General features: G+C 33.2%; 1 protein-coding gene across 2 annotated transcripts; it reads left to right on the forward strand.

Annotated features, from left to right (window-relative positions):
- The first annotated feature begins 1,701 nt into the window (after window positions 1-1,701).
- LOC144847633 (sorting nexin-33-like) lies at window positions 1,702-15,531 on the forward strand. Of its 2 annotated transcripts, none has more exons than XM_078704098.1 (14): window positions 1,702-1,779; window positions 2,267-3,053; window positions 4,087-4,334; window positions 4,968-5,089; window positions 5,837-5,936; window positions 9,791-9,916; window positions 12,598-12,724; window positions 13,044-13,177; window positions 13,430-13,533; window positions 13,700-13,803; window positions 14,305-14,382; window positions 14,579-14,745; window positions 14,868-14,982; window positions 15,216-15,531. In XM_078704098.1, the coding sequence occupies exons 2-14, from the start codon at window positions 2,306-2,308 to the stop codon at window positions 15,365-15,367; spliced, it is 2,325 nt and encodes a 774-aa protein (XP_078560224.1). In that variant the 5' UTR covers window positions 1,702-1,779; window positions 2,267-2,305; the 3' UTR covers window positions 15,368-15,531. The 2 variants fall into 2 exon arrangements, with proteins under 2 accessions (XP_078560224.1, XP_078560225.1); XM_078704099.1 differs by having other exon boundaries at window positions 13,047-13,177.
- Window positions 15,532-15,805: the final 274 nt, after the last annotated feature.

Genomic DNA, 15,805 nt, shown 5'->3' on the forward strand with positions numbered 1-15,805 from the left:
TCATGTTGCTGTAGACATAACAGGCAAAACGAATGTCCACACTGAAGTAGTTTAGGCTGTTCCATTTCATCAAGGCATATTGAACATTCCGTAAGATTTTTCACAAAGGTTTTTACAGGGTCGTTATCTGGTAGGTTTGCCATTTTATGCTCTATTATCCAATCGACGTGTGAACAACAAAACAGGACCGGTGTAGGCTATGTTTTTCTGTGTACCGGTGACAAATGGTCCTGCGGAACAAGCAATGAGGAGAGATCGTGAAAAAGCTTAACTATACTAAACATTATAATCATGCAATTTTGCTGTACATATAATCGTAATATTATCATGGAGAAAGATCTATGGAAGTATACTGTATAAAGTATAAGCTAAAATAAAAAGGTTCTTAACTGTGAAACGATACATAAAAGATAAGACATTTTTTTATTGGTCAATTCCATTCAAACGTAATCATAAGTGTGCTATTATATATACTGAACACTGTAGGCCCTATATGATAAATTAAACAATGGTAATAATAATAATTATGTTACGATACGGTTATAATAATAATAGTTGTTATTTATTAAATATCATCTGAATTTTCAATGTAAAATTGATAAATGTATTCATTACGTGGAATAGTCTTAATTTTTGTTGTAAATTGTGTTAAATTGTTTATATTTATTTACCTTCACTTAACCCTTGAAATAGGTGGTAAGCCTACCTGGACATGAACCAAATAGCTATTTTGTCCATGGACTATGTTTATGCCCAACTCGGCTGTAGACGTGCATGATAAACAGCTAGGCCCAGGCCCCCCAATGAAGCCATGTTCTGAACCAAAGAGGCACAAAATGACAACGGGAATTTATGTTAATGCGAGTTTGGTATAGAGAAATTAACAGTGTGGCGTGTTGACCGCGAATGACTGACGAACCACCAGTCCCATACACCACCTGCACGATCTTATTTGCATAACAACGCACGGCATACCAACTAAACACGTTACTTAGAGAATTATCCATAACTATTTCACCCCTGAAACATGTCAGGACCTATAAACAATTATATAATATATATTCTCTAAAATAAAATAAAAATAATAAGTGTGCTATATATTTACTGAACACTGTATATGATACATTAGACAATGGTAAAATAGGTTACGATACGGTAATACAGTTATAATAACAGTTGTCATCTGAATTCTCAGTGTAAAAATGATAAATGTATTCATTAAAAATGGAATAGTCTTTATTTTGGTTGTAAATTGTGTTAATTTGTTAATATTGATTTACTTACACTTAACCCTTGGGACGGTGGCACTGTTTCTGCTTAATCAAGTATTAATTCCGGCCCAATATTGAATTATTTATGTAAATAAAACTCCTGTTCTGTTGCATTCCGAAATAACCCAACGACGACCTGACGCTTTCGATTTGTAATGCCCGTGATATAACATTCAATTCATAACATTTAAAAACACTAATTTTTTTTGGAATACATATAATAATAACCATTTGAATGCAGTAAACTAAAGTATACGACAAATTGCAGATTGCTCATACTTCTCTGGTATCGTGGGTGCTTTGTTACACGGTAGCCCTACAAAGTTTCCAAACAAATTACCATTGAGGTTATATTATTTACTTACTTGCTAACTATAGAGGGCGCTTAGCTTACTACCAGTTTGCAAATGTGGAAAACAAACAAACAAAAATAGTTAGAAGAGCTGTGTAAGCAAGACGAAAGTTTGACAATGTCGAGTAGTTAATTGGTGTTTTCACTTAATTTTATGTAAGTACGGAACAATGGTTCTTAGACAAGTAATTAAATGTTGTGTTGTTGTAAAGTAACGGTCAGAAAATAGCTAGATAGTTTCTGCATTGATGCGATAAGTGCCTGAAATTAAACTAAACAGGTAAAGATGGTTGGCGGAAGGCAGGTGATAGATACACTACACTGACAGTGACACCCCTCTCTGGTTCAAAAGTCTCTGTAGTCGTCGTATGTGATTCAAGTGACCTGGTTTTTAGGTACTCATGGTTATCTTGTCTGGCTTCTGGCGCAGCATCACCAGAAGTCCAATAGGCCTATGGAATTGATTTAATAACACATTTTCCCAGAGCTGTCATTAATAATTTAAATCCCCAGAAGAGAGGTTTCATTTAAATGGTTAGTAAGGTGAGTGTAATGTACCATTATATTATTTATAAATATCTTACAACATTTTTCATTGAGTCAATATTAAATGATTTTATCTCTTAATTAATTTTCCTTCTAGGCCTACTATAGGTTATGTGACTTGTTGCGTTCTCTAAAGATGGCAGAAAGTGTCACTAAGTTATTAGAATGTCCAATATGTCTGCAACTTTTCAACGGTTGTGACAGACTTCCAAAGCTCTTGCCCTGCCAACACACATACTGTATACTATGTCTGAAAAACATTGCAAAAAAGATGGACGATGTGGTGGAATGTCCAGAATGCCGAGTCTGGCATCAGTTAACTCACTCCGGCGTTACCGCTTTTCCGCATAATATCACAATTATGCGGTTACTTGACGCTCATAAGATGGATAGCGCCGTGGACACAAAGACAAGCGAACTCAGAAATAGCTTAGCTGAAAATATGCATCTGTTACGAGATAAAATGAGCCATGTGAGAGACAGTACGTACTATCGTGAACAATTACGAAAGAAAAACTCGGAAATTAAAAAACAAATTGAGAAATCTTTTGATGCAATGATCAATGAGGTTATGCAGCGTAAAAGCCTCGTTTTCAAAGAACTTGAAACCGTAGAAAGTAGGAAATTTTCGGAATTTGAAAAAGAACGCAAACGACATCAGCGGGAAATTACTTGCATATCTGAACAAATCGCCGCAATGGAAACGGCTCTTGTTTCAAGAAATATTGGAAACGAAGCAATGTTTAGAGAACTTTTAAAGAAAAGCGATGATTTTTTCAAACGACTGAGTGAGTTAGAGCCAAGATCTGTTTCATATTTGGCTTATAGTGATGTTAACAAAGAAGATGTCATAGAGTGTTTATATGGCTTTGGCTGTATACAAGGTAATACTGTTAATTCACAATTCACATTAATTAAAGTGATCATGTATAAATGAAAATTCTACTGCAGTTACTGCAGTAACAACATTTTTTACTGCAGTAATGTATGGTTTTGTTTGTTTCAATTTACTAGTTCACAGGCAGTCTCTGCAATAAACGGTATGATTACCCTAAAAATCTTGCTGAATAATTTCAAACAGATTAAACAGTAAACAAAATGTATACAGTACTGCAGTAACTGCAGAATTTTTTCACATGGCCTCTCAATCTGCCATCTCCTGTGCTTTAAACACAAGATAATGAACATTATCATTTTTTTCTTTAATATTTTCTCTTATATTATGTCTACATACAAGCTTTTTTCCAACATATTTTTGACCTACAGTACTAACTTTAATAGTAAATGGTATACTAAGATGTTTTATTATGTTCAGGAGATGGGAGATCATTCATGATACTCCTGCGCGATTATCGAGAGACATGGGAGGGAGGTAGCCATTTTATATCCATTATTAAAATATAAAGTCTCACTGCATGTTATTGTTATACACAATACAATAGTATGGTTTCACTTTATTATGGAAGGTATTTAGTTAATGATTATTGGTTTGTATATGTTTATTGGTGTTAACTTGCCTTTGTCTGTGTACAATAGATAACAGTCAGTGACTCACTGATTATAAAGCTACCCACCCTAATAACAAAGACATGATATGTTGAGGAAAGTGGATTGTTCTGTACTAGACACTATATAAAATACAGTTTACTATGAAAAGAAAAAATCTCATTCATTAACGACTGTCCTATTTATCTGTATTTAATGGGGAAAAAAACGTTATCAAAATATTATATGTATAGCTATTTAATTAACACATAAATTTACCATAGTCCAAACAATTTCACTTTCAATTTTTTAAAAAGTTATTCAGATCTATTTTAATCATAATTTATTTATTTTCAGCTTTTATCATAGAAGTTGGAATGCTCTTCTGTTTTTTTTCATTTGAAAATATTTAGTGTTTTCTTTTATTTTTAGAGCGACCAGACGGAGCAATAACGCTAGCCAGACGCGACTACTGCGAGATTCCAGATAACCTGCAACACGTTTACCAGCATGCATTATCCTCTAACGGTAACGCGGATGTCAACAACAATTCCTCCGAAGAAGAGGAGGAGGATGTTGATGATGACGAGGAAGATAATTGGTCGGACGATTGGGACGATCAAGACAGTCAGATATATCAGAATGTTAATGTGAATTCAAATTCATCTAAACCGAAACCAGTGAGTTTTTTTGTTAATTTTTATAATTGAGTAATTATAAAAATTTGTTTACAAAATATAATAATAAACAAATTTAAAATGCTCCATGCATAAATTACAATAAAAGGTCGTTTATTCAATATTCATAATATACCTTCCAAAAAAATAATACATAACATGAGATTCAATTTCTTCATCAATTTCTTTTGACTTAATGTAAAATTCTTATGTATGTTTTTATAAATATATATATATTTTTATAAACATTTTTAAATAATAATAATAATAATGATAGTACAGTTATTCTTCAACCATCATCTTGAATTTGTTACTTTTAATAATGAAAATTGTTTTTGTTTTGTTTTATGTAATGCTTTCTAAAAAAATTGTTTTTATTTATAAATATTCTTGTTCACTTTTTGTTGAAAGTTTGTAACTTTGATGTTTATTTTTATGTCATGTTCTATTTAGTTAGTTTAGGTCAAATATATATTTTCATTGAATACCGAACTGGCTTCCCAAAACACAGTCTTAATTAATAGGCAAATGATCTGAAAATTCAGCAAGACTTTGAAATGTGATCACTAATAAACACCAGTATCAGATTGTACATTGTTTTGATTAGAATCTAAAATCGTGACTTTATTTACACAGACTCCTGTAAAAATGCGAGGCCAAGGAAACTTTGGATTGTCCAATCCGAAACGAGGAACACTACGCAGAACAAGCAGTGTTATGAGATCTGGATCAGTCAGAAAAATTAAAAGTTTAACCAAGTATGTGAAATTGTAGTATTAAAAGGTTTAAACTATCGAACACTTTTACACAAAATACATTTTTAATGGTTGGTACTATAATAACCGATTGATTCCCTATTTACTATCATCCACAGCCATATTCTAAATTACGATAAATAAAAATAAATGAATTTTTGTTCAAATGAAATCCTATGAACTCTTTACAAAAGCTAAATTGTAATTATTTATATGTACAGTATAGAATTACTAGCCAACAAATGTCAATGGAATTATTATTAGGTAACACACAATGCAAGTGTTAATTAAATGATGTCACTTTCTATAATGATCATGTCATTAAAGATATATTGTCCTTCCATAGAACATCATTTTAAATAAACTCCACTCCCCCTCCCCCACCCCCAGGGCCTTTATTTATTTCCTCGAATAAACGCCCCGTAACATGCATATATACACAATATTGTATTACAACACATTTCTATTAATAGTTGAATTCATTGATTGAGATGATCTACAATTTACCAAGCAATTTTTACTCTATTTTATCACTTCTCGATATTAATTGTGTTGTGTTCATATCTAGGAGGTATTCATTTGATTATAGATGTTACCATATTACACCCAAAAAAATAAACACCCCCGGATAAACGCCTCCCTCGAATAAACGCCCCCTAAAAATCCTCGTGAACAATAACGCCCCAAGGTTTTATTCAAATAAATATCTGAATAACTGATTTTAACTAGTTTTCTTATCTGTTCTTGAAGTAAATTTTCAGTGTTTTCAAGAACTGGAGGGGATGCTTACTTAATGGACAATGAAAACAAATCTGACAAAGTCAGTGATGCATTCTCAGCTGTTGTTGTGGTGAGTCTAATTAATCTACTATCTCATTGATAGCTTTAGACAAGGCATGTGACAGGAAAACAGGTCATTCATTGGCTTAAATTCTAATCCCCTTCCTTTCATGTTTGGAATTTTTAATAATGGAAATTATAAAAAGGTATATACTCAAATGCATGTTAACTGTATTTAAAATTAATTTTTTTTAAAAATATTTTATATGGATTTTAAATATAGTGTTTTATGTAAATTGTAACTAAATATATATATTACATAGCCTATGTAAATACGTGAACGTGATTGGTTGAAACTGCATCACATGACTACCGCTGCGAGGATCGTAAATCGTATATATCCTCGAGTACGATGATATTGACTGAGTAATTTTCGCGTAATTATCGTGTCCCCTGTCATTAAACATATACATTCTCGAGTTCGATGATATTGACTGTGTAATTTTCGTGTGGCAACACTCGCGTTTGCCGATAAATAAACAAAAGTCATCTACTGGATTTGAACTCGGGTGGAATTGTCACTCCACCATCGCAAGACAACGCTTCCACCGTTGCGCCACGCAGCTTGCTTGAAGAAATTATTCATCTAAACTATTTAAACTATGCATACATAGCGCCCTCATTTGTTATTAGTCCTCCCTAAATGTGATGAAACACCGTTTGTGATTGGTCAATACTCACGGTAGTAACCTAGTAACTACGCGCTGAACATCCGGTGATTCGGCTAGCTCCTCGAAGAGAAGACGATGAATTGTTTATTCGGCCTACCTGATTATAATATTATTATTAATAGGCTTATTGATGGAAATTCTTCTGTTAATTTAAACGACCTAGGCCTAAGTGAATATTTTATTGCCAAGGAATCATTAATTAGTAATTATCTGTATATTATTCTTCGCAAGGTAAGGTGTCTAGGCAGGAGGCTTGTTTACATACAATACAAATACTATAGAATAGGAGGCCTAGCCTAGCTTCACCAGCAGACTTGTTCTTGGCTATATAATATAACAGATATTGCCTTTTATATCGGTTAAATATAAGATTTGACATCCCCTTGGGAATGATATTATGTTCTCGGGGAATATATATTTCCCTCAGCTGGCGCTTCGGGAAATATATATTCCCTCGAACATAATATCATTCCCTCGGGGATGTCAAATCTTATATTTAACCTCTAAGCAGTCAATATCTGTATAATAGCACTTCTTCTGTAGTACTACTGTACATTATTAAATTTACTATAATAACTGTAATTAATAACAAATGATTTTTTTAATGCTTTTTTTATTTAATATATCTTGTTCTTAATCTCATTTTTGCATATTTTTTGTGTGTTAATTTCAACTTCTTCAATTTATTGTTATTATTTAGTTGAAGCTGTAGTTTTCTCTAAAAGAATATTTTTTATAACAAAATAAAATAATGTACACAAAATATGTTGTGGTTTTTATGGCGGAAAAGGCTTGATATGGATGACTATGATTGTAGTTTATTTTGTTGTTGATTTCAACTTCTTCAATTTATTAAATATTATTTAGTTGAAGCTGTAGTTTTCTCTAAAAGAATATGTATTTATATCAAAATAATATAATACACAAAATATGTTGTGGTTTTTTTAAAGGAAGGGGCTTAACATGGATGACTATAATTGTAGTTTATATTTTGAAGCATTTTGTGGTTGCTTGATACTTGGAAACTAATTTGTAAGGGTTATTTAGTTTGAAATGTCAGGAGTATTATTAAGTGGTCCTGGTGATTCACTTGGGCTGCACTTAAAAAGCAATTTATGGATTAGGTGACCTGAGAACCAGTCAAAGCATGATAGCACATAATTTAGTAGCTACTTGGTCACATTGGTGTCTCGTAAAATAAAATCATGGATGTTAATGATAGAATTATACAAACAAGTCCCAGTGGAGTATATTATAGTAGTCTAGGGCCCCGGAGTAGTGAAAGTGACTGACCCACTAGCAATTATGTATTATAAATAGGGACGTTTCCCTTCCCACAGTCATCCATCCTACCCGCATCACTTAATAATTTAATAAACCGAATTCACATAAGGTACAGGACGTGACATGTAACCAATGAATGGAAGCTATTACAGTAGGCCTAACTAAATGAATGGAAGTTAATTATTACAGTAACCCCAGCTATTAAGAACCCAGAAAGTGTCCCCTATATAGTAGTTGGCCATAGTGTTAAAGTATATTATTACCCCTTGTTTGTTTCACAATAAAGTGTCCCCTATATAGTGGTTGGCCGTAGTGTTAAAGTATATTATTACCCCTTGTTTGTTTCACAATAAAGTGTCCCCTATAATAGTGGTTGGCCGTAGTGTTAAAGTATATTATTACCCCTTGTTGGTTTCACAATAAAGTGTCCCCTATAATAGTGGTTGGCCGTAGTGTTAAAGTATATTATTACCCCTTGTTGGTTTCACAATAAAGTGTCCCCTATATAGTGGTTGGCCGTAGTGTTAAAGTATATTATTACCCCTTGTTTGTTTCACAATAAAGTGTCCCCTATATAGTGGTTGGCCGTAGTGTTAAAGTATATTATTACCCCTTGTTTGTTTCACAATAAAGTGTCCCCTATAATAGTGGTTGGCCGTAGTGTTAAAGTATATTATTACCCCTTGTTGGTTTCACAATAAAGTGTCCCCTATAATAGTGGTTGGCCGTAGTGTTAAAGTATATTATTACCCCTTGTTGGTTTCACAATAAAGTGTCCCCTATATAGTGGTTGGCCGTAGTGTTAAAGTATATTATTACCCCTTGTTGGTTTCACAATAAAGTGTCCCCTATATAGTGGTTGGCCGTAGTGTTAAAGTATATTATTACCCCTTGTTTGTTTCACAATAAAGTGTCCCCTATATAGTAGTTGGCCATAGTGTTAAAGTATATTATTACCCCTTGTTGGTTTCACAATAAAGTGTCCCCTATATAGTAGTTGGCCATAGTGTTAAAGTATATTATTACCCCTTGTTTGTTTCACAATAAAGTGTCCCCTATATAGGAGTCTTTTTCTCAATAGGAGTGTCCCAAATTGATTCAAAAGCTTGGTAATGATAACATATGCTACAGTATATTTACAGCACTGTATTTTGTAAAGGTCACAATGTTTAATGGATTAGGTATTAACCTTAAAAAAAATGTATTCAACAATTTCTGAATCAAGCCCTAAGGGTATTATGTTGTATGCAGTAGTCAGTGGCGTAATGACTATGAGCACTCACTGGCTAAACCAAGAGGCCCAGAGGTTAAGGGACACCAGTGCATGAGCAGCCCTAATGCAACCCAGCATTGGAGGGCCCCTTAGGAGTGCTAAACCAAGGGCCTTTGCCCCATGCGTTACGCCACTGGTAGTAGTACTTGCAATTGTTGTATACAGTACATAATGATTTAAGCACAGTCTTTCCAGGAGCAAGCAATATAGGCCTGAACAGATTTAACTGTTCTTGCTCAACCAAAATACTTAGCCTACTACTGTGACACTGTAAGACTGGCGATTGATGTACTGTATACTGTATGATAATAATAGTATGTCATTCTTACATAGCGCTTCATACATTATAGCCTCTAAGCGCTTCACATATTACCCTGCTTATTTTTTTTATCAAAGACGAATGGAAACACACTCCCATAATGCAGCCTTTAGTGCAGTTGTGTTTTGACCTTACCAGGTACCCATCTGTAAACCTGGGTGGACAGAGGCAAACCTAAGTCCCTTGCCTAAGGACACAAGCTATGCGACAAGAATTAGACCATGGAGTTATCTAATTTTTATACCTCCATGATTGGACTGAATAAATCTCATTTCTCTCGTCTTATTAGTTTTTTTCTGAACTTTTCCATTCTTTAGGAAACCTCAGAAGGTCCACAGTGGAAACAGACCGTTCGTCCGTACAGCTGTGTTGTGAAATGTCCGCGCAAGGACAGCAAGTTTCGGGGCATCAAGACATTTATGACGTACCAAATTACAACCTTGGTTAGAACAGTTTATTGTTTTTTTCAAAATATTCTAATTATTTAGAGTCTTAAGTCTTTTTCTTTTTTTCTTTTCTTTGCATCCAACAGCGAATAACTTGCCAATTACAGGATGGATAAACTATTTTATAATTTATCGTGCTTATAAACTAAGTCTCATTTGAGGCTTAGGGAGTGGAGTTGAAAGAGTTCCACATTGCTTATAGAAAAATTGCAAAAAATGAAATAGTGTAAATAAATTGGAAAAAAAAGTTTAATCTGAAAAGGTCGCAATCTTAAAAGTTCACAATCTGAAAAGGTCACTATCTTAAAGGAAGTCATCTAATGGTGTGGTAATTGGTTTCATTTGTAAATGAGGTATAAAATGAGGTATAAATGAGGTATAAAATGAGGTATACAAGCTTTGTGAATGACAGTAAGTTAAACATTACTAGGAAAAAGGGTTTTGTGGTGAACAGTAAAAAAACAAGTTTACACTGAGCACTGAACACTGTACTGTATCACTAATGTTTTTATGTACAGGATACTAGATATACTCCTGTATGTATATGGATTTAGAGAGCTATCTCTGGTAGTACCAAGGCAATGAATAGTGTCTTTATTTGTTCTATGTAAATTTTGTATGGGATCAAAATAAATCAATCAAAACCCATGGGATATATGCCATCCCCATAATTGCCTGGATATAAAACATGGAAACCAAATGTTACCACTTAAGTTCCAAAGTGGTCCAATCAGCATTAGATAATTCTTAACACATCATAGACATGGTACACAGTATTCGGCCTGAGTATGTGCTGTGTATTCTATTTCTATAAATGATCTCAACATTTTATTTTACTTCAAAGAAAATAGGAAACCTCATTGGCAGTCTGCCAATTTTTTCAAGTAAAATTAACAGGTATTCAAAATGGTAGAGGAAGTTCCAAATCTTATCATAGCTGTACATCCGTATGTGCAGATTCATGTTGCAGAGGCCTACTATAGTTTGCAAATAGTTTCGTTTTATTTACCCATTATCAAAAGAGACCCAATTTCAAGAACATGCACTTTTAATCCCGATAAAGTACAAAAACAAATGTTATTACATTTTTTACTGAATTATATTATGGATCATGTTAAGATTATTCTACTTCAGTTATTGCAGTAAATACAATTTTTAAATACTATAGTTATATGTATCCATCTAGAGGTTTGAGACAGTAACTGTAAACCGTCCAGTGTACACATCTGGTTCATGTGCACTTAAAAGAACCTATTAAATCTTTCGAGACGAGTATGGGGTTACACCCGTGTACTAGTTCACACACAGCCACTGTCACAAACTCATCATAGTACTATACACTGGGCCCTCTGGGAGAACAGTCTTTGACTAAAGAGGCGCCCAGTATAAAGAATTAAACAAAATTATAATAATAATATAATAAGCAGTGTGTATGATTACCAAGCAATGCTTGCTAAATAACTGCAGACAAAGTAAATGAAATTTGGTTACTGCAGTAACTGCAGTAGAGTATTGAATTTGACATGGTTCCATAATGAATGAAATCTTTCTTAGATTAATTATTATACATCAATTAAATTTGTACAAGTAATGATTGCAAAATAACTGCAAACCAGTTAAAAAGTAAATGAAATTTAGCTTCTGCAGTAACTACAATAGAGTAATTTGACATGGTTCCATAATGATTGAAATATTCCTTAGATTTATTATACATCAATTAAATTTGTATTTTGTACATCGAAAGGGATCAACTAACAAAAGGTAACTAAATAAAATGAAAACGTCTTTCAGGATAAACTTTCAACCTCAACACCTGTGTATTCCATGCGTGAACTTTAAGGCCATGCTATGGTTCAGAGATTACCCTCAATTGTTATATAGAAATCTGAGGATTTCAAAACCCTAGTACTTAACAAATTATTTCTCTGTGGTTGTTGAAAGGTAAATAACTGGAGGCTTTTTACACCACAAGAGCAATTGTATTGTTATAAGTGTTTGATAGAAGGCACATGGTTTTTTTGTTAGTGCACATTTACTATTAGTGTCAACATAATGAAACCAAACAACAAAAACATAAACTAAAAACAAGTTTGATTACTGTTGATTATTGTTCATTTTGTAAATTATATGTTTTACATGTTTCTTTAACAAGGAACAATGGCGGATATCCAGGAAGGGGTGTAGTGCAAAGGATTCTCGACTATAATTTGAATTGTTGAACTATTATAACCAAAAGAAATTTACAAATAAAATATATTGTTTTTTTTGTTGAATATGTCATTGTACATAATAGTTATTCACTTTGACCAAAAACTGGATCGGGAAAAAAAATTATTTTCCTGAAAAAATGTTATTTAAAGCAAAAATACCTAAATTGTCTGTCAGACAATTGTTTTTGGTTAAAAAGTTTCTTTGTCTGTGTCTTTTTATAAGTGAAATAATTATTTTTGTCTAGAGAAGTGAATAACTTTATTAAAACTGCAAAATTAATCTTTATTTTTCATGTTTTTGGGGGACAATACATCTTAAATTTTATGTGTTTATTGTTATTATTAATATTGTAGTGTTTATAAATATTTTCATACCAATGACTATAACAAATTTCTAGATCTACCAGTGAGTAAGTTATACATGGTGAACCAAATTTTGTTTTAATATACTATTTATTTGGTCTTCAGAATCCAGATGGTGACGTTTTGGGTGATGTTCGACGTCGCTATAAGCAGTTTTGGTGGCTGTATGAAAGACTAGCAGTTAAATATAAATTTTTATGTGTTCCACCGTTACCAGTTCGGCAGATAGTAGGTACGTTTTCTATTTTTATATTATATATAAAAAGTAAGTATAAACTCGCTGTACTAGATTGATGGCGCAATCAGTTCTAAAATGATTGAATCTTATAAGCTCTGTCTACATTATCAAACTTTATGTGAAAAACAAATGTGATGTGCCCATATATGGACATGATGATGTCATATCACTACCATATTTAGGCATATCAATACCATATTTGGGCACATCACACTTTTTTTGTCAAAATAAATACTGTAGTGTAAACAGAGCTTTACAATAATTTACCATGTACTGTTTTTTTTTTATATCTATTTATTTATGTTTTTTCAAGTAGGTCGGTACGAGAACGCATTCATTCAACAACGAATGGGCCAGTTACAACAATGGTTAGACAGAATCTGCAAACATCCCATAATATGTGTGTCCGACGTTCTCAAACATTTTCTCTTCTGTCGAGATTTAAACGTAAGAAATATAGAAATAAATGCTAATTATGGAAGAACTAATTTCCAATGTTATTAAATATGTTATTATCAGTAAAATAAGATATTATGTTTAACTGTATTTATTCAGTTTTCCTCTGGTGTTCTATTATTATAAAGTTTATTTTTATCTTGTTTTGGTCACCATCCACACACACACACACCATAATGTTACTAGTAATAAGTGTACACATAGCATAATTCAAACTAACTCAATTTGCCCTTATTTCTTTAGTTGTGGAAAAGTGGAAAGAGGAGAGCAGAGAAAGACTACTTTGTAGGAGCTGCTTTCTTTAGTATGGTAAAGTGCCCTCACGATGACCTACAGACATTTGCAGTGTAAGTATAGATAAAATAATTATATAGCAGATAATACTGAAAAACAGGTGTAAAATTATCAAAATGCTCTCCCATAATATGTAGCATTTACTGTACTCGACTACATAAGTATTATTACTTTAGTTGTAAACACTTTGTAGATGGTTTCCTATTCATTTTTTTCCAGGGAGGAATTTCATGACAATATCAACAACTTTGCACGAAACATGGAAGAGAGTATAAAGATGTCGGAACAAACAATGCAGGAAATGAATAAAAAATACAAAACCGGTTAGTAATGGCAATATTGTGTTCATTTATCTTATCTTTCACCTATTGCTTCTCAAAAACTTTGCCTGCAAAAGGCTCTGCAAATCTTGAACTTGAAAGAACCATAGAGGAAATTTCCTCCATGAAAGTACACACCTATCTAGTGATGGTGGCTTATGTTGCTTTTGTACTTTCCTGGCAACTAGCTTCTAATGATAGTAAATCATCTCTGCATTAGGCTAGTTCAAAATGTCAGAGTTTTTTTTCACATAAAGTCTGGGTTTAAGCATGCAATTGTATTAATAACTTTGGATCCTTTAGAATCTTAAAAAAAATTTGAGTTTCCATTCATAAAGCTCTGTCTACACTATCAAACTAGTTTGACAAAAAAGTGTGATGTGCCCAAATATGGTAGTAATATGACATCATCGTGTCCATATATGGGCATATCACATTTTTTTGTCACATAAAGTTTGAAGTGTAGACAGAGCTTTAAGCTAATTCTTATTTGATTTCTTGCAGCTTTCAGGAGACAGTTCAGCCACATGGGCAAAAGCTTAGACGCATTAGCAAAGACGTTTGCATTTTACAGAGGAGAGCGTACGTATAAATTAGCCTTATTCTTAAGCTCTGTCTACACTATCAAACTAGTTTGACAAAAAAAGGTGTGATGTGCCCAAATATGGTAGTGATATTCTCAAATATGGTAGTAATATGACATCATCATGTCCATATATGGGCACATCACATAAACTTTAAGATTTACTTCAACCAAGTTGTTTTTTGTAATATTCAGGCTCACAGGAGCTGACGGCAGCCATGCGACACACCAGCCGAATGTACACCACAGTGGGACATCTGTTTGCAGCTCAACCTAAGCTGGACATCAAGCCTTATGGCGAGTTCTTAAAGCATTATGAGGGCCTACTTATGTCACTGCCTGATATGATTAGTTTCCACAAGGTATGTTTTCGAAATCTAACGCTCTGTCTACACTATCAAACTTTATGTGACAAAAAAATGTGATGTGCCCATATATGGACATAATGATGTCATATCACTATATATCAATCTATGATGTACAGGACACAACTTCCAAAGATGAAGACTGTCAGTTAGAAGTGAAGGATGGCAGAATTACAAGTCAGAATGCAGACCAGGTTCATAGAAGAGCTCAGGTTGTCACTTATGCTCTAATGGGTATGTATACAGTAAATGGTAAACATACTTCCATAATGCAGCTAGTAATCAGAGCAAAATTGTGTCTTGATCTAACTGTATACCCATTTATATTCTTGAATCGAAAGAGGCAAACATAAGTAAAGTATCTTGCATAGGGATACAAGCAATGCGGCACGAGGCAACGTCCAACACACTTCACTACAGTAGTTGCAAGAACACCATATCATTATTTTTATAATTTTTTTTTAAAGCTGAGATGAATCACTTCCACAAAGTGAAGACGGAAGATTTCAAGCGATCACTGGAGATCTTCTTACAAAATCAGATTGCATTCTTCAAACAGATTCCACCGAAGTTAGAAGAGGCATTGACTGTCTACCAGTCAATTGGAACATATATGTAACCTCAGAATGGGTGATCCAGACCAGACAGACAGACAGTATCTGTAGTGATTAGGCGATTGTAGTGGGAGGTGGGTCACATAGTTTTATCTCAATTTTCTAACCACACATTTTATGTTTAACTCCATTTGTCAGTAATGTGCTAATATTTTTACCTACAGGGTACATTGTTTAATATGGGTGTATTCAAATTGGACTGTCTTTACGGGACTTAAAACCAAAATATTTACTTTTGATACCAGTCTTCTGTTGGTTGTTCTTTTATCTCTTGGATAAAATGTAACTCAATTTACTGTTTATGTTACCATAATTGTATTGCTATTTAAATTCAAGGAGAAATATTCAAAGAAATGTATTTCAGTATATTTATAGTAATAATTACCCGATAAACACAAAGTGTTTGTAGATAATTATATTCAAAACCAGAATGGCATTCTAAA

Source organism: Antedon bifida, chromosome 7 (genome assembly GCF_963402885.1).
Source record: "Antedon bifida chromosome 7, ecAntBifi1.1, whole genome shotgun sequence".
Classification (NCBI taxonomy): Eukaryota; Metazoa; Echinodermata; class Crinoidea; order Comatulida; family Antedonidae; genus Antedon; species Antedon bifida.

Excerpts from the sequence above, each read along its gene's own strand:
- LOC144847633 (XM_078704098.1), top strand. The coding sequence starts at position 2,306 with ATGGCAGAAAGTGTCACTAAGTTATTAGAATGTCCAATATGTCTGCAA. Across the intron at positions 9,917-12,597 it reads CGTACCAAATTACAACCTTG|AATCCAGATGGTGACGTTTT; the intron begins GTTAGAACAGTT and ends TTTGGTCTTCAG. Across the intron at positions 13,178-13,429 it reads TCTTCTGTCGAGATTTAAAC|TTGTGGAAAAGTGGAAAGAG; the intron begins GTAAGAAATATA and ends TTATTTCTTTAG.